We start from the raw sequence: 25,436 nt of genomic DNA, 5'->3' as shown, positions 1-25,436 counted from the left end.
CTTTAATCTGGCAGTGATCATGTGCTGAACAACCATAGCAAGAATATAAATAAATGTGCCTTTATGTAGATAACCTATTGCAAATGAAACCTTTGAGACTTTATAATATTAAGAATACACACAGATGTTCACCAAGCCAACACAAAGAGAACCTTTGCAGTACCCTTGAACCTGGCAACTCCAACCTACTAAAGGAGAAAATAAAGATTTAGGCCACATTCACACCAAATGTTTAAAGCACTATGATGTCACTTTTAAAAGTCAAGCCTTCCTCAAAAGCATTCTGTAGTTTGTTAAGGGTGCTGAGAGTTGTTAGGCGATTCCTATTCCCCTCCCAGAGCTACAGTGCTGAAACTGATTTAACAATCAATCCTTTCCAGGGAATTCTGCAGACTGTAGGTCTGGGAGGGGAAGAGGTGTCTCTGAATAACTTTCAGTGCCTTTAACAAATGACAGCTCTCATAACTGGGAGGAGGGAGCCATGACTTTTTGAAGTGGTATCATACTGCTTAAAAGTCTGGTATGACGCCACAGTTTGAGGGCCCCCAAAAATGGTAGGAAGCAGGGGACAGCTGCACCAGAAAACAATATTTGAAGCTGCAACACAGCCATTATTTATCAACAGCTTCTGAAATGTGTCCAGATTTTACCCCTTTCCAGGTAGATCAAATTTCAGAAAAAAGCATCTTGATGCTATGATGACTAGAATCTTTGTAAGGACAGAATGCTGAAAAGGTGAATGCTTTATAAAGTTTCTCCTGTGGCTTGGCTGTATCATTATACAAAATTCCCACTGGAGACAACTTGATACTAAAGCTGCCCCTTCTCTCCTAAGTGCCAGAAATGGGGAGGGGGTGAATGAAAGGGCTTAAACAAGCCCATCACGTCCCTGGAACTCATAATGCCCTAAGTGCGGGCGGGCAGAGGGCAACTAGAGCACTGCTCCACTAAGCTCAGCCTGCCCTCAGCCTGCCCCACCTGCCTGCCTGCCTGCCTGCCTTCCTACTCACTAAGGGTTGACATTTCCCGCTGGCTTCCTCCTCCTTAGTCTCAGTCTTGCCCTTGTAGATCACAGCAGGGAGGAGGTTGGGGGAGAAACTAGAATTAGTTGACTCAGCCTGGCTCCACCTGCTGTTGGCCTCCCAGCCTTCCACTTTAGCAATTCCAATGGGCACCAGCCGCCACTCAGCACTGGAGGCAGGACAATGGCATTAGGTTTGACCAGGCAATATTTATCACGATGGGTGTGCTATCCATAGTGCTGAAAATGCTGGGCCTTTGTCCATGGTGCTGATTGAACCTTACAGTTATGCTCTACCCTGCATATGCTGTGGAGCATGGCTAGGCAAACTAAGGCCCAGGAGCTGGATCCGGCCCAATCACCTTCTCAATCCACCCACGGACGGTCCGGGAATCAGCGTGTTTTTACATGGGTAGACTGTGTCCTTTTATTTAAAATGTATCTCTGGGTTATTTGTGGGGCATAGGAATTCGTTCATTCCCCCCAAAAAAAATATAGTCTGGCCCCCCACAAGGTCTGAGGGACAGTGGACCGGCCCCCTGCTGAAAAAGTTTGCTGACTCCTGCTGTGGAGGGAAGTGAGGGGCAGATGGGGCTCCTCAATCTGGGAAGGGAGCCCATCTAGAAGAAGGAAAACTCTGGTCCTAAACCCCGGATGCTTTGTGGTATATCTTCAAGAGAAGGAAACTCCATGGAGTAACCGCCACACAAATCCAGAGCGGAGTCCCTGAGAGGGTTGGGTGGCACCTTGTATGCCTCCTTTTGGAAACTCCCGCAGCTGAGTGGGGCCAGACCTATTGCTCTGCTTTCCTTTGAGCCACATCAGCAAGGCTGAGAAGTGAGTCTTGTCATACGGGCAGCCAAGGCTTGTGCCCCGGGGAGGTCACTTCAATGCTGCTAACACAGCAGTTTGACTTCACCCTGGAGGCCCTCTTCATTGTCTCTTAAGACAGACAGATGCCAACGACTTCCTTGCTCCTTCTCAAAACAGCAGCTGCAAAGACACTTTTAACTCCCCCACATCTAAGATGATCCAGTACACTTTGACTCAATAAATACTATCCTTTTTCTCCATACAAGCCTCACGACTAATGTAATGAATCAAGGTGAGGTTGGTGCTCTTTGCATGTTCAGAGGGGGTTTAAATGTTGAGTTGCCAAGATAGCAGATTAGTGTTCTAGCCAATTATTTCCTCTCAGCATCCAGATCCCAGGTTCACCTGTGCAACTTTGAGATCTGTAAATCTTTACAGAAAGAGAAGAGAGGATTGGGGGGCATTGACTGCTTTGGCCCCCACTTCAAATTATTATTGGATCTGAAGTACAGGGAAATGGCCAGGATCCATATATAAATTTTATGAAGATGTTTAACACATCCCTCTCCCACCCAAAAAAGGCCAGTTAATGTGACACTGGTGATGGCAATATGTAGCAAAGATGCCTGTGCATCTAGCCATGATGACTCACATCTCCCTTTCAACATTTGCTGAAACTGGACTAAGCTCAAATACATCAAATATAAATTAAAGCCCTCGGTGTCAAACATTCTCTACCAAAATAATTCGGAGGGAGGGAGGATTACATCTTATTTTCTCTTTTTGCTATTGAATAAGTAGGCTGCAGACCTAACTAGAACTGTGACAAAGGGTCTCCACCCTCTCAGCCCCCAGGGTGTCGGCATACCACTAGCTTGTGTTTCAGGATGTATCTGGGACAATTCATGCTGTTCACACCAGATTCTGAATAGTCACTGATGTGTGCTCCCCTTTTGGCGTGTGTGTGTGTGTGTGTGTGTGTGCACGCATGCTGAGAATAAACTTTCCCCATGGTGTTCTTTGCAGTGAATTTCTCGGCACAGAATTTTGTGTGTCTTTTCTTCTTCCTTTTTCTTGAAGCATGGAGCCAGGCCAAAAAGTGTCTGAACTTGCTGTGGTTTTGATTCTAAAAGAAAGTAAGTGTTGAGGGTAAATTCAACTGCATCTCCCACAGGCCTGGTGGAAATAGTCTCTTGTTCTGGCATTGTCTCCTCTTTCTTTGCTAAGTGCTGTAATTGCACGTCTCAGTTCCAGACCTGCCAGGGGTTCTTTAGGTGTTAATAACACACTCGCCTGGTTGCATATCTGCAGGGCCTGGCTGTATTCTAAATTACACCTTGTCATGCTGCTCCAGTCTCGCTGAACGTAATTGTACTGCTTTGAAGAGGAGGGGGCAGGAAAAGACCTATTGGAAGTGTGTGTACCATCCAATTCCTACTTCTGCATGTGGAAAAGCAAACCTATAGAAGTTTGTGGAAATCCCTGATAAAGTACTGAATGTGACATATACATTGCTCATGTGTATTAAGTCTGCAAGGACATGCCAGCATTTGATTTGGCAGGCCTGTTTCAGGCTATATGAGAAATTGCAAACATGCATGACTTGGTATGATGGTTTCTGTTTTAATGATTTAATGTGCATGTTTTTGTATATTTTGTGGTTTTGCTGCCTTGGGCATTCCACAAGGTCCTAAATTCAACAAACAAATAAAGCTGGAGTTGTCTTATTTGCCAGCATCAAAAGTGCATTTCTGTATGTGTTCCTGCATATTAGTATATTTCTGCAACAATTTGCACCAATGCAAAATGGCCTGCCTGTCCTTGCCTGCTCGCTTGTTTTTGTGGCCCCTTGACTTCCCCCCTCACATTTTCACATGAGGGGTTATGACTAAATGAGGCAGCCTCAGAAACTGTGAGGACTTCGGCTGCTGCAGTAGTGCAGGGGGGAGGGAGAGATGGAGAGGGGCTAGAGGATTTTCTGCTCTAGCATCACCATGACAACCACACTGAAAGAACCCTAGAAATCCCTTTCTTTCATCTAGGCCAATCCTGGCCTTTCCCAGTGCTGAGAGCGGGGGCGGGGTGTGTGATGGAGGGAACAGAGAAAGAACAGCAGCTAAAGAGAAGCTCTTGACCACTCCAGTCGCTATGGGGATGTCTAGGATAAAGCTAGGAGGTAAGAGGGTAGATTTCCCCTTATTAGCCTGAGCATCAGCTGAGGCCCAATTGAGCTAGGATGTGCCACTAGGTGTCGCTGCCGTCTTGATTTCATTCCACTCAGAAAGGGGCAAGATATCCCAAGATATTTCCCTTAACCCAGGGGTGGGAAGCCTGTAACCATGAAGATGTCTCCAGACTAATCTCCAGACTCCCATCAGGCCTGACCACTGGCCACTCTGACTGGGCCTGATGGAAGCTGGATTCCAACACTACCCAGAAGATCACAGGTTCCCCACCCCGGCCAGATGGGTGGGGTATAAGTAATAAATTATTATCATTACTATTATCTTTCCCCAGGTGCCTCAGAGGTAGGGCTGTTCCGCCAGAGAGGCAAGGTGCGGTGACTGCCTCAGGTGGCAGGATCCACAGGGGCAGCAGAGCCTGCTGCTGCCACAGTGGCAAGAACAGCTGTGGTCCACTCCTTGGAGGCCAGATCTGCTTCCTCATGCCACCTGTGCAGTGGCCTCTGGGCACATAGGAGGTCTGCTAGTCTTCTCCCACCCTTCTTCCCAATGATGATATTTCTTCCCCCCTCGTTCCTAATGTAGATCTTCACTCATTCCTTCTTCCCTGGTTGGGGGAGGTGCAGAGAAGGACAGAAGGACAGAAATGAAGCCCATGTCAACATTTCCAGCCCAGAGCATGGGAAATAATCTGCCTGAGTTTCAGTCTGTTGTGCCAGGGTTAAAGATTCGCTGACGTGGTTAGTGGGGAAGGAAAAAGAAGCCTGACCTGGCCATCTATATCTGTCATATTTCATACTGCTGCTGAGACCCTTTGTGGCTTTTGCTGGTATTCTCAAAACAGCCTGCTGCACTCCCCCCCCCATGCTGGCTTCCTGCTCCCTCCCCACCCAAACTGCAATGCTCCTCAAATATAGAGATTATCATCCAAAGAAAGATATACAGTGGTACCTCAGGTTACAGACACTTCAGGTCACAGGCACCTCAGGTTACAGACTCTGCTAACCCAGAAATAGTACCTTGGGTTAAAAATTTTGCTTCAGGATGAGAACAGAAATCGTGCTCCGGCAGCGCGGCGGCAGCGGGAGGCCTCATTAGCTAAAGTGGTGCTTCAGGTTAAGAACAGTTTCAGGTTAAGAATGGACCTCCGGAATGAATTAGGTACTTAACCAGAGGTACCACTGTAGTCTCCCTGCATACAGTTGCGCAGCCTCCAGTTTCTCACTGATGAAAATAGGGACACTTGTGCATGCCTGCAACATCACTAGACTCACACCAAAGACACCCTCCCACATCAAATGTTGCTGAAGGCACTTCACCACAGGGGGCATGTTTAATGTGATGATTTGTTGCTTTAAACTGATTGTGTTAATTGTTAGCAGCTCTGGAAACCCAGAGAGGTATGTAATGCATGTAAATAAATTAATATTCATTAAATCTGCTTTAGTCCTGTTCTGCACTGGCTGCTTCAATAAATCACTCATATTTTTCTTCCCTTCAGAGAGAAGCATAATCCCAATATATGTCTACTCAGAAGCAAGCCAATTGAGTTCCGTGGTTCTTCCTCCCAGATAAGTGCGTATAGGATTGAAGCCGAATAATATATAGTAGACCATTTCAAGTCACAGTGGATCTGGTTGTACTTTCAGAATAGTTTCCAAGTATTTGTTATGTGACAAGTTGATGGCAGTTGTGGGTGGGAGTTTTTCATAGACAGAGAGCGAGAGAAATAAAGATAGAGATCCTGTTTTGCTCTACAAAATAATTATATTCAAAATGGCTTACAAAACCTAAAAAATAAAAGTATAAACATCAACTCATTCAAGCTGCAATGAAAACATAGAAGTATACAGTGGAAAGGGTTTATAATGTACAAAGACACGGGACTTCCGGGTTGGCGCCATCGCCGAATGGCGGGCTCCCTCCGTGCTCCGGAGGGAGCTGGCTCGGCAGGGGTTGGGTCCTACCGCGCCGGCGACGCGGGGACCCTCAAAAACCATGGGCACGGGGCCCATGGACATGGTGACTCGGCTGGCACCTTTGCGCCCCTCCCTGGCCCGCGAAAGAGCCTTTTTAAAGGCTAAAGAACGGGCGCCAGGAGGAGGGGTGGTGCTTTGAGTCCTCCGCTTCCCCTGCCGAGCGAAGCCGCATGCCATTTGGTGGAGAGCGCTAGCTTCTTCTATTGAGAATTCGGACCCAAAAGAAGAACCCGTGAGTAATTGGAGTATGGACTAAAAAGAGGGATAAATTTTTAAAATTTGGAGCGAACGGGGGAGGTGGAAAAAGGAAGTCAGCCCCCCCTTAATTGTAGAAGAGCCAAAACAAAGGACTTGACAACTAAGATCGAGAGTAACCTTATCTTGATGAATCTGCAACTTCGTGAGGGGAAAATATAAGATTGAGCTGGAGGAGAAAGGTGGAATTTGTATTAAAAAGTAACACCCCCCCCCCCGGAATCCCTGGAGCGATTCGTGAAAATGCCTGGAGAAGAGCAACGGAGGTTTTGACAGCTGTCAAAGAGCTGTCAAAACGGAAGAACAAATTGGAGTCTTTGTTATGAGGACTTTGCCGGTTACATTTGTTATAAATTGGACATAAATTGTTTCAAATAAGGATCAACAAGCTATTTGGACTGGTGGATGGGATCTGGAAGGGAGCTCAGCTGCTGTGGTCCATCTAGAGGAGCTGAGGGATATTGCATGTGTTTTCGACAGGAAACTTGAATAGTTGAACAGAGTTTTTAATCTCCTGGGAAACTGCAGAAATGGAACATTATTTTGTCTACAGAGGTCTACACACCATAAGAAACAATGGATTTATCTGTTGGAAAATGAAAGGGACATGACGCAACGTTTGGTTCCTGAATAACAAGCCTCTGCAGAGAAACTAGAAGCTTTTGGAAAAAGAACATTCCTGCAGGAGAACAGGGAAATAAACAAAGAAACAAGAACGAACTGGAAGTGGGAACATTTGGGATATCCAGATTTGATAAGCTTATGGAAATAAAATTGGAGTTTTCACTCCTGGATACAAAAATCTGGATAGAAGAAATGGGCCCCTTTTGGAGATAGGCTCCTTCTATGATCGGACACTCGAAATTAAAAATGACTGGCAAAGAATCAGAGGGGTATGGGCTTAGTGAAATGTGGGAACTCCAGAAAGATACTAGAAATGGAGGGATATGGGGAACGCAACAGGGAAAGGGGGGAGGGAAATTTGGAATCCAAAAGTTGTAAAATTATTTTTTTTTTCTATCTTTATTTTATATTTATCTACATTATATCTGAAAAGGGGGACCTCGTGGAAGGGAGTAGATCGATCTTAGGGGATGGGAACTTGGAAAAAAATTTGGGTTATTGAGGATGAGTGTAATTTGGGGATAAGAATTTGTTGAATTTAATTGTTTATTTGGAAGATTTGGAATGCAAGAGGGGGTGGGGAGGGGAAGTCCTGGTTATTGGAAAAAGCTTATAAATTGGATTTAATTTGTTTTAATTTGGAAAACCTTAATAAATATTATTTTTTTTAAAAATATATATATATAATGTACAAAGACACAGCAACAAGCAACCAGGTTAAACATGGGGAGGACCTGCTAAGCATCAGCACAGCCTGATTAAGTAAATGTGCTTTAAGTGTCTGCCTAAGCACAGGAAGAGAGGGACCTCAAGAGACCTCTCCAGAGAAAGAATGCCATCGTTTTAGAGGAATGGAAGCCATGCTCTGAAAATGTGTGCACCAAAACCAAGATGCATTTTCATTTCAAGGTGGCCTGAAAAGAGAAGGACTTGTGTGTGTGCGTGTGTACAGCAAGGCTGCAATCCCACCCTGAAGACTAAAGTCACCTCCACACCTTACATTTAAAGCACAATTAAAACACAGAGATTTTCTGCAAAGATTCCTGGGAACTGTAGCTTGCCCTTCACAGAGCTACAATTCCCAGCAACTTTAACCAAACTAAAGTTCCCAGGATTCTTGGGTGGGGGGCTGCCATGTACTTCAAACGTATGGTGTTGATGTGACCTAATAGAATATGATGGATCCTTGTGTGCTCTGAGGTATTTTCTAGTAGAGAGAACTGGCGATCCTGTTGAGGTCCTGTGTTACTGTGCAGCTTATCATAGACCCCATAGGAGCCACCTCCAGGGGTCAAAGGGTCTTTGGCGCCCTAGTAAAATATTTGAGGGGGCCTCCCCCCAAGTTGATGAGCATTGCCATTCAAATGGTATCCATGCATTGCATCATGTGGTCCATTGTGCAGGGCAGGGCTCACTTGGCCCCCCAATATTTTATTCAGGCCTTAGGAACTGCATATGCTCCAAGTGCCCCGATTTTCCAGGGATAGTCCCGGAATTATGAAAGCCATCCTGCTTTCTGATTTGATCCGAGAATGCCCCTATTTCACCCACCAGCTCCTCCAGCACCGAGCTCAGGGAGGAGGAGGAGGAGTTGGCGCTTGGCCCAAGCCATGGTGGGGGCAGTGGCAGTTGTGAGGGAGCATCCCCTGGCCTCTCCATGGCCACTGCTGCCAGTCTCCTCGCTTGGGCAGCTCATGGCGGCTGTGGGTGAGGAGGGGGAGAGGCTGCAGCCGCCAGGGCCCAGCCCTAGGCCACCTTGGGCAGGGAGAAAGGGGAAGCAGAGCAGAGCGCAAGGAGTCTTGTCTTTTATGCATCCACATCCTATATTGCCCCTTTCTAAAATTTATTTGTGTGTGTGTGTTTTTGTAAATCTACCAAAGAATAAAATAAAATTGGGATTAAGGAGTTTTCTCAGGGCAGGGATACTATGTCCCGTCGGGGTAGTGGGGGCGGCACTCGCCCTTCTTCTGATAGGAAATGCTCTGCAGGTGGGGGGAATGGGGGGGTGAGAAGGGTCAGTTGGGGGAGTGAGAAATGTCCCTATTTTCATCTGTTGGAGGGTATGGAGCTGTGTGCAATGAAAACTCAGATGGTGCAAGGGTCACTGCAAACCCGATCAAACACGTGTTGGAGCACATTATTCTGCCTACCATGTATCTATGAAGGCAATGAAGAAAATCTACCTCGACATGTTCATTGTGTCCTTTTCTGAGTGACTCAAACTTTGTTAACATGGATTCCATGCATATGCAAGGCACTCGGTTGCCCAAGAGACCAACACTCCGGCTACAACGTGGCCCCTCTGTCACGGGTTGCTGAAGAGACCCAGCTGACCTCTGCAAAGAATTGGGCCTTCAGAGTTGTGGGACCAGATCTTTGGAACTCTCCCTGCTTGAAATATGCCAGGATCCTACCATTTGTGCTTTTGACAAATGCTGAAGGCATTTTTCTTCACTCAGGCTTCTTTGGTATAATCTTGTTAATTTGTCCACAACCACTGCTGAAAGCCAGGGGAGGAGGAAGGGTGTGTGGTAGTGGTAGGGGTGGTCTGCCCCGGGTGTCACCACTGAGTGGGGGGGGGGGTGACAAAAAGCCGGCCGGCACTCATCGTGGGTCCTGAAACAAATACCCAAACACTGAGACAGTCTGGGACATATGCAGTTATGGAGCGATGCAGGATTTAGGATTGCCAGGTTGATTTCTGGCTTTGCTCGTGAGCCCTTAAAGGGCAAGGTGTGACAAGTGGAAATTCAGAAAGTGAAGCTTTTCCTACCCTGTGAATGTGTGCTGTGGTGGGATACCTTCTTTAAAGGTCTTTAAAGGGACATAATTCCAGATGCTGGCAGAGGCAGGAACACCCAAAGCAATCCTAATGCATTCCTTCTGTGTGGTGACTTCTGTTGTGACGCTAAACCCTTTCCTTGAGCTATAAGAAAGCAGCTCAGCTCCTCAGCGCCTTGCTGTTTTTCGTGCTTCCACCTGTAGCACCACCAGGGAGGAGCAAGACAGGTCTGAACGCAGAGCACTGCGGCACACTCCCGGCTAGTTGCAACAAGCCCGGCATGAACTCCTGGCCCAGATGCACCACAGGCCTCCCAGATCCTTCAGAGGCCCAGGCAGCACCAGCTGGAGTGCAAAAATGCAGCTGCCTCTGGGCAGGGATTGTTGAAGGTGTGTTAGAGGGGGATTTCCTCTTGGGAGAGGGAGACTCCGGCAGAAGGAAGGGAAGAGGCAGTTTCACTTAAAGAGGGGGGAGGACAAGCAGAAGGCAGCCCAGTTTTGCCTTCCGAGACCTGTACTTCCAAGATCTGTACTTGCAACTGACTTTCCACACTTTGCGTGGGGTAGCACACTGTGTGTGCACTCATCTGCTCGCTCGCTCACTCGTTATTTCACTGTAACACCCTCTTAAACGGTTACACACTTGTGGAGCTCTATGGATGGAGAAGGGGCAAACATAGTGACAAAACAGCACTGGCTGTTAAAACCAGAAAAGGAAGTGTGCTTTAAGAGGGCAATACTTTAATTTGTACCACAGTGCTTTTTCACCTAAACACCATTCTGTGTATTTTTCATTTTAAAAAAAATGGCAAAAGGTGTTTTAAAAGCTTGAAGAAAAAGCCCTAGTAAAATGGCACCATTGTGTCAATAGTAGGGTTGGCATATCTGGACACCCCCAAAATTGTTAAGCTTTTTTCGCAAATTCCTCCCACCTTTGAAATCCCAGGTGTATGGCAGCCCTGGTCAATAGTGAAGGTGTGCCTAAGAGCTTTAACATATGGCCTGTTTATTCATGCATCCTGATTTACTTACACAAAGCTTATGTGGTTCTTACATCATTATATCCAATATTCATTGAGCATTTGCTCTGATTTGTTTCCTGGGCTGTTATATGGCGGTGAGCATTCAGCCTGCGTTCATCCTGATCTGTTTGCAGGATGTTTACACATGTTCTCATTAGTAATTCCTTAGTCCCACACTTTTCTGTGCAATTCCTCATCATTTTCCAACCCCCAAACATCTGTTTGCTTTAAATGGATTTGTTGCACCTGGGTGACACAGCCCTGCAATCTACTTTAATCTTCCAAACCTACCGGTAATGTTCTGGTATGCACTGACAGTCTGGAGGCTCTCAAAGTAGTTTTGTAGGCTTATCTGTTGCTCTTTCTTTCTCCGGACGTTGCCTTGTGACAATGCAGCATTCATTTCAAGTTAATTGGGAAAATGGGAGTTGTCGTCTCTTCCCCTGAGACTTCCCCTGAGTACTGTTAGTTTTCTGACACATTTTAAAAGTCATTTTCTTATGGTCTCTCTGAGTGTCCCTTATTTTGGAGTTCTTCCCATAGCTCACCTGCCCATTATTTCACTGCACTTGCCAAAATGGAAGGGGAACCCCAGGCTCAGACAACAAACTTCTGGGATTCAGGCCTTAGCACGGAAAGTGCCCAGTGCTCCTGACTATGTAAGTGTGTGATTTTCAAAATGCACATAAAACCCAAAAACAAATAGGCCCAGATGATTGCTAGATTACCATACTTTATTCAGAAAATCCACTCTACCAAAAAGAGAGAGAAATCCTAAATATGTTGGAATATGCCTACACATGTTGTGCGTGAATGTTACATCCTTGTGTGGCCATCAGGGGTATCAAGAGTGGAGCAGGCACAACCTCACTCCCCTCCACACATCATAGGCCAAATCGGGAGAGAGATTGTTTGAGACAGCCTTTTATCCCCAACTAAGATCTTGAGATCTTGCTGCTGCTAAAGGCTCTGGGAGGTAGGGGCACTTTTGCTTCTTGTTTTTAAAGGGTAAGTCTCCAGGTTAGTAGCAGAAACAAAGCGCATTTAAGTGCTGGCCAGGAGGGAGAATTTCACTGCTATTTTTCTCTGCCTCCCCTGGTTGTGCATTCAGACACGCAGATCTTCTTCGCTAGTCCTCCTCATGCATGTCTGGAGGGAGATTTTGTTCTTGAAAAGGAAACTGCCATGCAGGTGGAGCGAAGCTAGACGAAGAAGAAAATCTCTGGATCTGTGCCTCTGGGGCAAACCCGGGCAAGCCCAGGAATCCTGCCCCGCAGCCTGCTGCTTTAAACTTGCTGGTTCCCTTCCCCACCTCCTTCCCAGTCCACTCAGAAGTCCAGACTTCCAGACTCCTCACCCTCGCCCACTAGACTCCACTCCTTCCTAACAAAACAGCTGCCTCTGGGGCAGGATGGGGCGTGCCAGGGGAGACAGGCCTGCCATCTTCCCTCCCTCAGGCAAGCCAGGGTGGAGAAGGCTCATGGAATGCAGCCGGACTGCTTCCAAGGGTGTGGGGCAGCCAGCCCTGACACGCGCCCCAAGTCATTGGGCTCGCTTGGCTCGTGGCTTCCCTCACGCCAGGACTGGGTGGGGCCCCCTCCCTTTAACCTCTCTGTTGCCAGAGCCTGCCACCCTTTCCTGGGCTGTTTCCACAAACCTCCCTGAGCTAAGAACCAGGGAGCCCCCTCCCCCTGCTTGGACCCTGTCCGCTGCCATGAATTCCCTCTCTGCCTCTACCCTCCAGCTGCTGTGGGTGCAGAGTCTTGCCTTAGGCTGCAACCAGATAATGCAAGTGAAGCCGCTTGAACATTCTGCAGTACAGTAAAAACAAACAGTTTCCAAACTACAGGTACCCCACAAGCTTCCCACAGAGCGTAAGCCAACTTCTGTTCTCTCCTCCAATCTCTTCTCTTTCTGTCACACACACCACTATTCTCCCAGTGCAGTAGCACCCCAGATTTCCACCCAGAATTCACCTCATTACATACATTCCTATCACCTCATCACTACCTAAGTGGCGGGTGGGGGACGCATAGCACATGCCTTAGCTCAAAGCAGATTACAGTGGGGGGGTTGAATTTGGTTTGACACAATCCTCGTGCCTGCTCTGATCCCCTCTAGATTCTTAGAAGCACACATCTCTATCATTTCTCCCAGGCTTCAATGCCATACCCACTCCCATGGGGGTAGCCAAAGGGGGCAGGGAGGGGCAGCTGCCCCCATCAATAAAAATCAATAAAAATACATAGCTAACTGAGGTCCTGGCTACGCCCATGCCCACTCCCCATTCTTCATGCATTCAAAGGATGGACCTCTGAGACCCTTTCCGGCCATCCGTCCCTTTATGTACAGTGGTACCTTGGGTTACATACTCTTCAGGTTACAGACTCCGCTAACCCAGAAATAGTACCTTGGGTTAAGAACTTTGCTTCAGGATGAGAACATAAATCTGGTGCTCTGGTGGCATGGCGGCAGCAGGAGGCCCCATTAGCTAAAGTGGTGCTTCAGGTTAAGAACAGTTTCAGGTTAAGAATGGACCTCCGGAACGAATTAAGTATGTAACCAGAGGTACCACTGTATTTGACTGATCAACTAATACCAAATTAGAAATGAAAACTGATATAGGCTTTAAAAAGTGTGAAACAAGTAAATTGCTTGTTTTGAGATCAACCATATGATGTACAAAGCAGCAATCAAAGTATAAAATGCAAACTGTAACACCCCCACAGACACTGAGATTAGCAGATCAGAATCTCCCCAAATTTATGCTCAAACCCCTGACCCCCCCCCCAAAAGTGCTTCCTTGCTCTTCCAGCATTTGTCAATGGAAGCTCTGTACAGCTCATCCCCTTGGAATATCCCCCCCCCTGCCATCTGCTGCACACCTGCCTCTTTGGGGGGCACTGCACTCTCTTCCCCCTCCCCACAAGGGTGTGTCATAGTGCACAGACACACACACACTTGCCCTGAGGGGCTAACAAGAGAGGGGAGAGGAGGGTGTCAGGCCTGTTAGAACTGGCCAATTCTAGCCCCACCTCTCTGCCTCTGCTAGGTAGAAATCCAAAAGTTCAAGAAGGGATGCTGTGGGTGGTGACGGAAAGTTGCACTCTTCGAAGAACAACCTGTTGGGTCCAGAGAACTGGTGGTCCCCTTCAGCCCTGGGGAGAAAAGGGGGCGCATTCAGAGCCTCCCTTTGCTGGAGTAGGGAAAGATCTCGAAATACCCACAGCTTGAGCAGATTAAACATCTATATTCAGGGTGGCCCTGATTTCTGCAGCAAATTTCTCTCGAACAAGCGGCAACTCCCCTGTGAGGACCTCCTAGCAGAAATGGCCTTGGCTGATCTTCACTACACCACAGGCATCAGCAGTGGATTCAAGGTCTACATCTTGGAAGGTGAGTCCCACAAACCCTTGCCAGAGGTGCAGTTTGTGTGCAACTTCCAGTGCTCCCTTTTGCAGCCACAGAGGCAGAGGGATGTAGCGCTTAAAATGCGCACAACCCCTTTAACCTGGCTGAGTGCTGAGCCTAATGCTGCACACGGATCCCTGTTCCTGCTACACCAGGTATCAGCCATATCCTGAGGGCATGAAAAGCAATTGCAGGCTCCAGCTGTGCTCGGCCAGGGAGAGTCAGCACCCTGCCTGCCACTATCTCGGCTCTTCCAGGTGTCCCCACTTGGATTCTCCTCGGTGGCCCACTTCACAGGGCCGGCCGCTCTAACACTGCCTTGCTCCACCCCCACCCCCCACACCCCTGATTCACCCTTAGAGGTGCATATTAGAGTGGAAGTATATTGGGGGAGAGAAAATTTTCCATTTTTAATTTGAATCTGCTTGCAGTATTTCGTTCACACATTCACCTCCTTCTGATTTTTCAATATGCATACTTTTATTTTTATTTGTTTTATAGGTTTATAGGCTGCCTTTTGAAAAAGGAAAACAGTTTATCCCCACCAGCTGGTGGTTCCTTTTAGATTTGCACACATTACTCTTGTCTGTGTCTATCCTCCTTCCCCCACTGTTGTCTTCACAGTTGGAATTTGGATTGTATGCTCTCTGGGGCAGAGGCTTCTGTCTTTTACAGTGATTATGGTGACACCATGTGCTCATCTTGACTGCAGCCCACAAAAATAAGGGGTGTTAGAATCCCCTTTGGGTGGGGGAAGTGTTCTGTCTTACCTGCCTAGAGCAGGAACAGTGGGGTTCAGCTAGGGAAGGGGGTCAACAAAGGGTCTCTTGGCACATTGACACCTATCGGATGTATTGCATCAGTAGCTTTCATGGACTTGAACTCACTTTGGCAGATCCAGGCAGTATTGTCCTCAGTTTCACGCATATGATGTGAAGTTGGCTTTCATCCCCAATAGCTTTCCCCACCACAAATCTGGGCAAGCGCTCTGAAACAAGCGAGAACTGGCATGAATATGGGACAAGGTGCACTGCTAATTAACTAATCCCACAATCTACGAACGCAGGTCTAGAGGCACATTGCATACAGAAGTGGTGTCGGGTGCCACACCAGTACCTGTCTGAACAGGAACCATTAGTCAATGCCATTGCTCCGCCCACTTTGAAAAAAGGAAGGCGCATTCAGCCCAGACATTTTCTTTGAGGTCCAGACTTATGCGCTCAGAAAAGGCAAGTGGCATAGAATGCAGATGGAGGGAGCTGCGTATGTATTTGAATGGTTGGCCTTAAAAGGGATATCAGGGATGGGGAAACTGTGGCCCCCCCAGATGCCTTTGGAATACAGCTCCCATTATCCCCTGACCTTCGGTCACGCTGGCAGGGGAAGATGGGAGCTTGAGTCCCAACAACCTCGGGGGGGGGGGCTACAGGTTTCCCATCCCTCATCCCTGTTTTAAATAAATAAATAAATGGATGAATCAATGAATGAATGAACGAAAGCCAAGTCTCCCTGCACATAGACACCTAGCATGGCTCAGCTAGGCTCTTTTCCCAAATGTGCTCATTTTTTATGGGTATAGGGTTTTTAATTCCTTTTTTTCTTTTTCTTTTTTGAATGAGGGGCATTCAGAATGGGATCTGCACCCTGAGGCGGTTCAGTCCTAGGAGGGTGATAACAAGTCCTTTTTCTGCATCTGCCCTAAGACTTAGAGTATTGCCATTCTCAACAGGCTCATTCAGAGCAACTGATCCTCACAAGCCAGCTGCTCTCGTCATCATGGCAAACAGGAGGCAGCCCCACAGGGGGGGTGGAGAAGTGCTGCTGCTCAAAACCCCCCTGGTCTTTTGGGTCTGTGGCCATGCAGGAGAGTGTAGCAGTGCATTGCTAAATCAGACTGGCCCTGTGGCATTGTCTAGAAGCCTCATAAAATTGTAGATCATGTTCCCTGTGTGATTATACAGGAGTGGGTGGGGTGGTAAAGCTTATATTCTGTAAACCACCTGAGAGCCCTGGGTATAGGGTGGTATATAAGTTTAATAAATAATAATAATAATAATAATCCCTGACAGGTGCCAGACAAAGTCAGTTTAGGAGTTTTTTTAAAAAGTTAAACATCTGCATCTCAGCGGGGAAAGGATCTGAAAACAGAACTTGGAAAGGCAGTAATTTTGTGGAATTTGTTGACACCTGGGTATCTTTCCCTTTTGTTTCTGAAATCTTCATGGCTACAAAGTCAGCACAGGACTTTTCCCTTTATCTTCAGTCTTGGAGAAAAGCAGAAGGGAAACTTGAAGGAAGTCCAGAGCTTTCATTCCAGCCATCTCTGATTAAAGGATTCTTGCTAGCAAGATTAGAAAGACCCCTCCTGGACAGCTGCTACCATTCAGTCCACACCATGTAGAGAGAGACATGCACACCAGAGCAAGGCTCTGTGACCTCCGCACTAAACAATAAAATAAAATTCTGCATCCAGACAATCTGAATCCTACATTTTAAAAAATGAATGCTGATGCCTGATATGTTGCTTGTGCTCTTTTTTAGACTCTCATTTAGAATAATTTATTCTTCAGTGTTTCCCTTCCTGCATAGTTTCTAGTCATGGGAAGGAGCGATGTCAGGCACCACTTTTAACCACAGGAAATCAAGGTTAGCCACTTCTCTGGCATTTCCAAATGTGTTGCTCACACCTGTTTTTAGATGAAAGCAGAGATTCTCCAGATGTGGTGCCCAGTGCCATGTTCTGCGCCTTTTCTGTGCTCCTGTGGAATCATGGCAGGCACACACTCAAGAAAACAGATACACGCTTATAACACGGCTGCTTTTCGTAATAAGGATCCCTGCCAGAGCCACAAAGCCTGACATTATTGTACACTGCTGAATGCTCTAGTCTGCCCGCTGCCTTCATTTGTTCTACAAGAGCCTCTTCTGGGCAAAAGCCCCGGTGGTGTTTGTCCTTTTGGTTATGGAAATAGCAGATTACACAGGATGTTATCAACAGTTCAAAATTGACTTCCCCCAGTGCAGTATGTGAAGCAGCACTTTAGTATTCATGCTCATGCATGTACTTGCACAAGCACTTGAATCAAGATGTATCCAGCCCTCTACTCCTTAGGCCCTCCAATCCTAAACCTGCTTACCTGGGAGTAAGTCCCATTGAATTCAGTGGGGATTACTGCTGAGACAACGTGTAGGATTGCACAGTTGCTGGACTCCCATTTCCCCTGACTGTTGGCCATACCTGTGGGAGTTGATGGGAGCTGGAGTGCAATAGCATTCTTTGCTCTAGAGGCTCTGTGAAAGGGGTTCAGCCTTAAAGACTGTTGCTGTCTCATGCTGAGCAATCTTTTAAGAAGCCCTGCTATAAGGCTGTTTTCTGCAGATGCAATAGAGGCAATGAAGAAGGTCCTCTTTGCCATCACTGTCACCACTTGGTAGGCTCAACATTGAGCTCTAACCCGTGTCTGGTCCGATTTCCGCCACCAGCGCTCTAGCCGTCTCAGCGATTGTTTCATCACCCTCAGCTCCAGGAGAAACTGAGGGAGAAGACGCTTCGGAGCAATCAACATGGGATAAAGCATCCCCTACCACTCTCTGGAAACCGTTTGGATCCATTAAGTGGCAGGGGCGGACCATCCGAATCAGTCCCACCTCCCTGTAGAGGGGAAGGGTCTCAGAGAAATCCAGTTGCACCAGGAAGTGATCAGACCATGGCACCTCTTTCGGTTCGCTTTTACTTAGTGTCAGATCACCCACGTCTATAGAGGTGAACACCAGGTCTAAGGCATGTGTGTGACTATGAGTTGGGCCAAACTTATCCCCATGGAGGCCATGCTTTCCACGAAGTCCCGAGTGGCCGCTTGTAAGGTCGTGTCGGCATGGATGTTAAAATCCCCTAGGATAAGGTTACCAGGCATCCCCATTTCCTGGGGACAGTCCCTGGATTTACAAATCAGTCCCCATACAAAATCCATTGAAGTTGACTAGTGTCCCCGGATTCATTGAAAACAATCTGGTAACCTTACCCTAGGACAACCAAACTAGGTGTCTCCAGGAGCACATCCATCACAACCTGAAGCAGCTCAGGCAGGGAGTTCTTGATGCAGGATCCTTGACCTTCTCTGGGTCTCCATGCCTTCTGCCCAGTCACCATTGCATAATGGGAAATCCACATTTGCAGACACAGCCAACTTGCTTGCTGCCAGTGCCAGCTCCATTTTTGCTCTCTGGCCTAGTCCCAAACCACAACACCCAGGGCCAGCCCCAGACATTTTGGTACCTGAGGTGAACCACAAAATGGTGCCCCCTTCTCACCAGGAAAGAAGGGAGGAGTGAAGCTCAACACCAGGAGCAATGGGGGGGGGGATAAAGATCTACATTGGGATCCACTGCCTCCGGGGACCTTGCTGCCTGAGGCAGTTGCCTTGCCTTGCCTCATGGGTGAGCCATCCCTGACGGCACCCCCACGCAAGCGTTCCCATCCACCCTGCTGTCAAGTTGCACTGCAAGATGTTTCATTGGCGCTCTCTTTCCAGGTCAGTCATCTTTTGAGAATGAGCCGAGGTTCCCCCGCTTCCCAGCCCATCGGCTGCCTGTTTATGCCATCAAGCGCAAGCCCAGTGTGGATGTGAGAAGCCCTGAACGGAGCTTGCATGGGCAGAGGGCGTCGAAAGTCAAGCGATCGACCTGCGGGCCTGTGGCAGCGTGAGTGACCTTGAGGACCACCAGGGGGCGTTGTAGCATAAGGGCTCAGCATTTTTGAAGCAACTTTTGAAATGTTTGGGCTCCGGCCTCTGGCAACCCTTAAAACAGCCCTGCAAGGTGTGTCAGTCTGCCCCTCACCATGGTGCTCATGGCCAGCCAAGGGTGACACGAGACTTGCTGATTTATAGGGTTCTGACATCCGGTTGCGTCACAATCTCCAGGCACAGCTTCGCTCTTTAAAGCTCCATGTCCAAGAGGGTTTGGGTTTTTGCCCTGGCACTTCCCCTAGGAAAACCCCCGTTTTACCAGTGAATGAGAGCAAATGGTTCTCCATAGAAAACTGCTGGTTTTGCCAGGGTAGGGGTAGAAACAATGGCTTCAAGTTGTAAGACAGGAGGTTCTGACTTAACACCAGAAAGAACTTTCTAACATTAAGAGCTGTTTGAGAGTGGAACAGTCTCCCTCAGGAGGTGGTGGACTCTCCTTCCTTGGAGCTTTCTAAGCAGAGGTTGGATGATGCTTTTCTTGTATGATGATCTAGTTGAGAGCCCTGCCTTGCAGGGGGTGGACTAGATGACCCTTGGGGTACACCCCCCCCCCACTTTGTGATGCTATTATTCTCTCCCAGCCCTACCTGGAGATGCTGGGACTGAACTAGGGGTCTCTGCATGCAAAACAGGTGCTGTGGCACTTCCTCTAATCCCGCCAGCTCCCCGTTGTGCAAGAAGAGTGAGCCCACGCTGCACAGCCCAGCTGCATCTGTCCCAGGGCAGGGTTTCCTGTGTGCCTTCTGGGCGCTCTGGGCTGGGTGCTGCCCAAGTCACAAACAGATTCTTGCTACTTCCAGCTTGACAGTTGAACAGCTAAAGCTCTGAACCGCGCCCAGAAAATACTGTCTGCAGTCCCGGTGGAGCTATGTGTAGTGGAGACGTTGTTAGAAGACAACGCAGGAAGCAAGATGGGTGTAAAAGCGTAGATATATGAACATACAGGATTTAATTTATTATAATTATGAAGACAGCTCTCTCAGTTCATTGACCAAGTACTTTACCATGTTTTATCCAATTTCTCCTAATGTTTTATCCAATTTTTCCTACTCTTGTGGAGTGGCTCACTGTTATTCCCATTTCATAGATGGGGAAAATGAGTCTTGAGTCCAGAGATCATGATTTGCCCTCACCTAGTCCATCTTTCAATAAGCACCGAAGGCCAGTACTTTTGCAAAAAATGTTTTTATTCTGAATTAATTTGCTCTAACATCTGCTTTTAGAGCTATGCAGTTGCTGGCATACATTAGAATCCCCGATGCACTGATAAATGTGAGAGAAGCAGTGCAGCACAGTGGTTAGCGTGCTGGACTAGAACTTGAGAGCCCAGGATTCAAATTCTCCCTCAGCCATGAAGCTCACTGGGTCACCTTGGGCCCATCCTATTTTCAGACTAACCTACCTCACAGGATTGTTGTGAGGATAAAATGGACACTGTACTCTGTAAAAACCATGTGCACTGTCTGGAGGCCCTTGGGGGAAGGGTGAGATATAAATGTAGTGTAGAGAGTGAAAAGCCCTTCCTTATCCCCAGTGCTATTTTTCTAGAAAAAGAGGTGCTAGAACTCACCACACCTTGTTCTCTTAGTATGGCAAAGGCACCACCTGAGTTGTGGCTGGAAAAAAGCCCTGCTCATTCCCACTCTTCAGTCTAGGCCGCCGTGTTAGTCTGACACAGTCAAAATATATAAAAAAATAAAAAAAATTGTCCAGAGGCACCTAAGAGACCAACGAAGTTTGTTCTTGGTATAAGCTTTCTGAAGAAGTGTGTATGCGCACAAAAGCTTATACCAAGAACAAACTTCGTTGGTCTCTTAGGTGCCACTGGACAATTAATTTTTTTATATATTTCCACTCTTCAGTGGTTAGAGTATTGGACCCGAGAGACCAAGGTTCATATCCTCACTCAGCCATGAAGCTCACTAACTAGTCATCCTCAGGCCAGTCCCAATCTCTCAGCCTGACCTACCTCACAAAGTAGTTGTGAAGATTAAATGCGCAGAAGGATAGTCATGTTTGCCACAGTGCGCTTCTTGGAGGAACAGAGGCATACAAATGTACAAACACACAACTTTATCAAATGTATTCAGAGTAGAAGACTAAATTTCTTTTGTAAATTAGGCATTATATTTTCTGTAATTAAGCCTACAGGTGCACATATTTATAGGCATGCCAATTGTCTGGAAACGATGGTTTCCTATTTTAAAATGGTCCCAGTTCCATGGGGACCAGGCACATTTTAACTGGGAAGGAAGAGCCTTGGGCAACTCATTAATTTCTCAGCTTCAGTCCCTCAAGTGTAGAATGAATAAGCTGTATAGACTATTTTATATTAATTGTATAGGTTGTGCTTATATTTAAAACAAAACTGGGGGTAGGGATGAATACAAGCCGTAGTTCTGTCTGTGGGTATAAAGCTGTAGTTAAAATGACTTACAGGCTGACACCCACATTACTGGGTGGCCTCTTCAAGATGCTCTGAGCCATATTCTGAAGTCTCGTCTCTCCAGATGCCTCCTTCTCCTCTGCCAGTGCATGAAGACTAACAGAGGACATGGGTTTCTGCTCTCCTCCCAGTTTATTGTCACAACAACCCTGTGATCAGGCTGAGAAATGGGACTGGTCCAACGTCTCCCAGAGAGCTTCATCTAGCCACCTCCTGACCAGCAAGTTCTAGCACAGGGTCGCTGCTTAGCTTGGCATCCAAGTGGCAGAGAATTGCCAAGAGATCTAGTGTGGGGTCAGGCATGCCTCCTTCCGCATTGCAGACAGGGCTTAACTTCCACAGGGAAAGTGACAAAGTGCAAGATTTTAAGGAAGAAACATGAGGCTCCATCCCTAATCCCTGAAGTGAGGGGGGGTTGGTGGGTGAGGGGAGGGCACTTTGCACCACTTCTTCACTGCTGTTTCCTGTGATGTGAGGCTAAGACCCCAGATTCCAAAGAGAGACTCTCTAGATTATTATTATTAATTAATTAATCAAATGTACGAAGAATGGATGCTTTTGAATTATGGTGCTGGACTCTTGAGGGTCCCATGGACTGCAAGAAGATCAAACCTCTCCATTCTTAAGGAAATCAGCCCTGAGTGCTCACTGGAAGGACAGATCCTGAAGCTGAGGCTCCAATACTTTGGCCACTTCATGAGAAGAGAAGACTCCCTGGAAAAGACCCTGATGTTGAGAAAGATGGAGGGCACAAGGAGAAGGGGACGAGATGGTGGGACAGTGTTCTCAAAGCTACAAACATGAGTCTGACCAAACTGCGGGAGGCAGTGGAAGACAGGAGTGCCTGGCGTGCTCTGGTCCAGGGGGTCACGAAGAGTCGGACAAGACTAAACGACTAAACAACAACAAATATGCTATCTTTCATCCATAGATCACAGCATGGCAACTGGCCCTCAAATAGGCTGTGGCTCCGTGCAGGAGCAGATTTCACATATGGATTAATTTAGCCCTGTAATCCAGTATCATTTGTACAGCGGCGGAGCATATGCCCGCGCTGCCCAGGGCGGGTGCACTTCTGAGGAGGCGAGGCACAGAGGGGGCCTCCCAGGTGTGGGATAGCTGCTTGGGTGCACAGAGCGGCGCACGCACCCTCCATACTAAAGTGGTTTTCAACCAGTGTGCCGTGGCACCCTGGGGTGCCTTGAATGATGGTCAGGGGTGCTGTGGGCAACACTGGCCTCTGTCCCTCTTTCCTCCCCTCTGAGGCCCTCTCTTGTCTCTGCCTCCCAAAGGCTTGCACAGCTGTTTGTTGCAGCAGCCCTGGCTACAAGCTCCCCAGGCGAAGGGTGCCTCTTGGGGTGGCCAGGGGGTGCTTCCCAGGCCTCTGTGGGGCAGTGTGAGGAGGCACCTCTCTTTGGGGCGGGGGGGGGGAGTAGTTGCCCCGAGGACTCCCAAGGAGAGAAGAGGAGGCTGAGGGAATACTCCACAAGGGAGGGTGTTTGAAAAAGGGTGAGGGTCTGCCAGTTCTGTGGACAAGGGGTGATATAACTGGGCTCCTGAGCCCCACAGGGGTGCCACAGAAAGAATGTAGTTGGTTAAGGGAGCCATGGACTCTGAAAGGTTGGAAACTTCCGATATACTGTATAGGTGACTCTCTCTATCTCTCTCTTCAGCTCCCTGGAACAGAGGGTTCCTCCTGCTGCACAGATCCCGATTGCTGTTCCCTGTGTCACCACATCCAGACCTGAGCCTTGCAGAGACTCTCAAGCGCTTCACCCATCCTGCCCACATAAATGCCCCCTGCGGAAGCCCCTCCTGGAGCCAGCCCTCACTGTCTCCCAGTTGCAGCAGGTAAGTCCTGGCTAAGCGCTCCTTCCACCTTCACCTTGTCGTTCCTCATCTCCAGCTCAAAACACCTCTTTCCCTGATCTTTCAGATGCGGCCTTCAGTTATCACCTGCGCACCCCGCCGGAGCCGGCCAGAGAAACCTGAAAGCACCAGCACTGCAGTGAGTCCCCATTTCCCCTTCTCTCTCTCCTCTCTCTCTCTCCTCTCCTCTCTCTCTCTCTCTCTCTCTCTCTCTCTCTCTCTCTCTCTCTCTCTCTCTCTCTCTCTCTCTCTCTCTCTCTCTCACAGTCTCTTCCCCAACCTGCTGACTAAGGATTGATGGGAGTTGTAGTCCAAGCCACAGAGAACTAAGCTTTTCTTAGGCAGGAAGAAGGGGGTGCTTCTATTTATTTTCATTCTATTTTTGTAAAGGTTTACATTATTATTTCATGTTATAATGTATATAAAACAGAGATGCCAATTATAACACCAAATGACCTGCTTATTGAGCATTCATCCTGATTTGTTTGCAGGCAGATCATACAATGTTGGATATTTAGTAAGCATCCATTCTCATTTGTTTCTGGGAAGATTAGAGGATGGTTGCATCAAACCATCAAATTCCTGACCTGCTACTTTCCTTATTGCAAAAAATCTGATCTCTTAAGTGGGTTTGTTGCGCAAGACCTCCCAATCAATTATAATGGTGCGACCTGAATGTGTCAATACAGTGGTACCTCAGGTTACATACACTTCAGGTTACAGACTCTGCTAACCCAGAAATATTACCTCAGGTTAAGAACTTTGCTTCAGGATGAGAACAGAAATCGTGGTCCAGTGGCGCAGTGGCAGCGGGAGGCCCCATTAGCTAAAGTGGTGCTTCAGGTTAAGAACAGCTTCAGGTTAAGTATGGACCTCCGGAACGAATTAAGTACTTAACCCGAGGTACCACTGTATGTGATTGAACCCAACCCAAAAACAGGAGCTGCCTGGAAATGTCCTCAGGTGACTTTTATGTCACTGTAAGTGTCATGGCTTCTCCCAAAGAATCATGGGAATTGTAGTTTGGTCACACTGCTGAGAAATCTGTTAGAGACCCCTAGTTTTGCCAGACCCGCAACATAACTGCATTTCCCAGGGAATTCCCAAAATCTGTATATGAGTCCCCCTTTTACAGCATAATGTCAAATATTTGTTTGTGCAGAGTACATGCAGTCCTGATTCTAATTCACACACAATTCCCATATATATTCGCTCAGATAAGTGTGCTGTGCATTTGGAAGGCAGAGAGGGGATGGTAGAGAAGGACCTAGAGGAGAAGTCACAGAGTAGTTACTCCCCCACAGAGCACCCTTTAACCACCCTTCTGCTCTCACAGCTGGGGGGGGGAGAGGTTGAGGGTTGCTTTCCATACATCTGTTCACCGCCTGGTTTTCAATTCACATACGGGATTATGAGCACAGAACCAGATGCTGAGGGGCAGGAGAGCAGGCCAGGTTATGGCTTTTTGCAGGTGTCATCAGAAGCCCATATTTCCTGACCAAACCTGTTTTTCCCCAACAGATCACCCCATCAGACCGCAGGAGCACGAGCTCTGATCCTGCCCCCCCACAGAGGTTCCATGCATGGACCACGGGCTCCGTGGGGCCTTCAGCACAAGTCAGCAGAGAAGCATCTCCCAAGCAAAGAATCCAGCGTGCGGACAAGAATCCCATCCCCAGTGCTTGAAGCTCTTTGGCTTTGACCTAGCAGGTCCCTCCTGTGTCCCTGTTGTCCAGCAATGAGGAATCCTCCAGATGTTGCTGGACTCCTGATTCCCATCAGCCTCAGGCAGGGGAGCCAGCAGGGAGAGACGATGGCAGCTGCAGTTCATCAACATCTGGAGGGCCACAGGTTCTCTGCCCATCTGTATTGGCTATCCTTGGACGCTTAAGCCCAACCCCCACCCCTTTTTATGGCCAAGTAGCTGTCCATATTCCTACACCATGTCCCTACACCTTGTGTTCTTATTCCCCTTCTAGACCTACAAATTGAACTGCCTTTCCTGACTCAAACCCATTTATGTGAAAACCCTGCTGGTTCCAATGGAACTGACTTCTAAGTCAGCATGCTCCTTTAACACAAGAATTGCTCTTGCCCGATCAGATACCACTGAGGGTCTATTCCAGTCCCATTTTGCTTTCAGCAGGAGCCAGGCCAGTGCTCCTGGGAAGTGAAGATGGAGCAGGTGCAAAGGCAGGAGCCCTGTAGTGACCCGGGTTCCAGAATGGTGATGTGTACAAAGGCTAAAATTCCAGCCTCTGTGCTGTGCACAGAGACTGGAACT

General features: G+C 47.8%; 1 protein-coding gene across 1 annotated transcript; it reads left to right on the top strand.

The window, feature by feature from the left end:
• The first annotated feature begins 13,757 nt into the window (after window positions 1–13,757).
• On the top strand, window positions 13,758–24,909 carry LOC309360627 (uncharacterized protein). Its single transcript, XM_081895309.1, has 5 exons — window positions 13,758–14,074; window positions 18,622–18,790; window positions 22,957–23,134; window positions 23,220–23,291; window positions 24,674–24,909. Exons 1-5 carry the CDS (start codon window positions 14,008–14,010, stop codon window positions 24,836–24,838), a joined length of 651 nt encoding a protein of 216 aa, XP_081751435.1. The 5' UTR covers window positions 13,758–14,007; the 3' UTR covers window positions 24,839–24,909.
• Window positions 24,910–25,436: the final 527 nt, after the last annotated feature.

Source organism: Podarcis melisellensis, assembly GCF_964234715.1.
Source record: "Podarcis melisellensis genome assembly, chromosome: 17".
Taxonomy (NCBI): domain Eukaryota; kingdom Metazoa; phylum Chordata; class Lepidosauria; order Squamata; family Lacertidae; genus Podarcis; species Podarcis melisellensis.
Note: the sequence above shows the minus strand (reverse complement) of the source record. Positions and strands in the feature narration are given on the sequence as shown.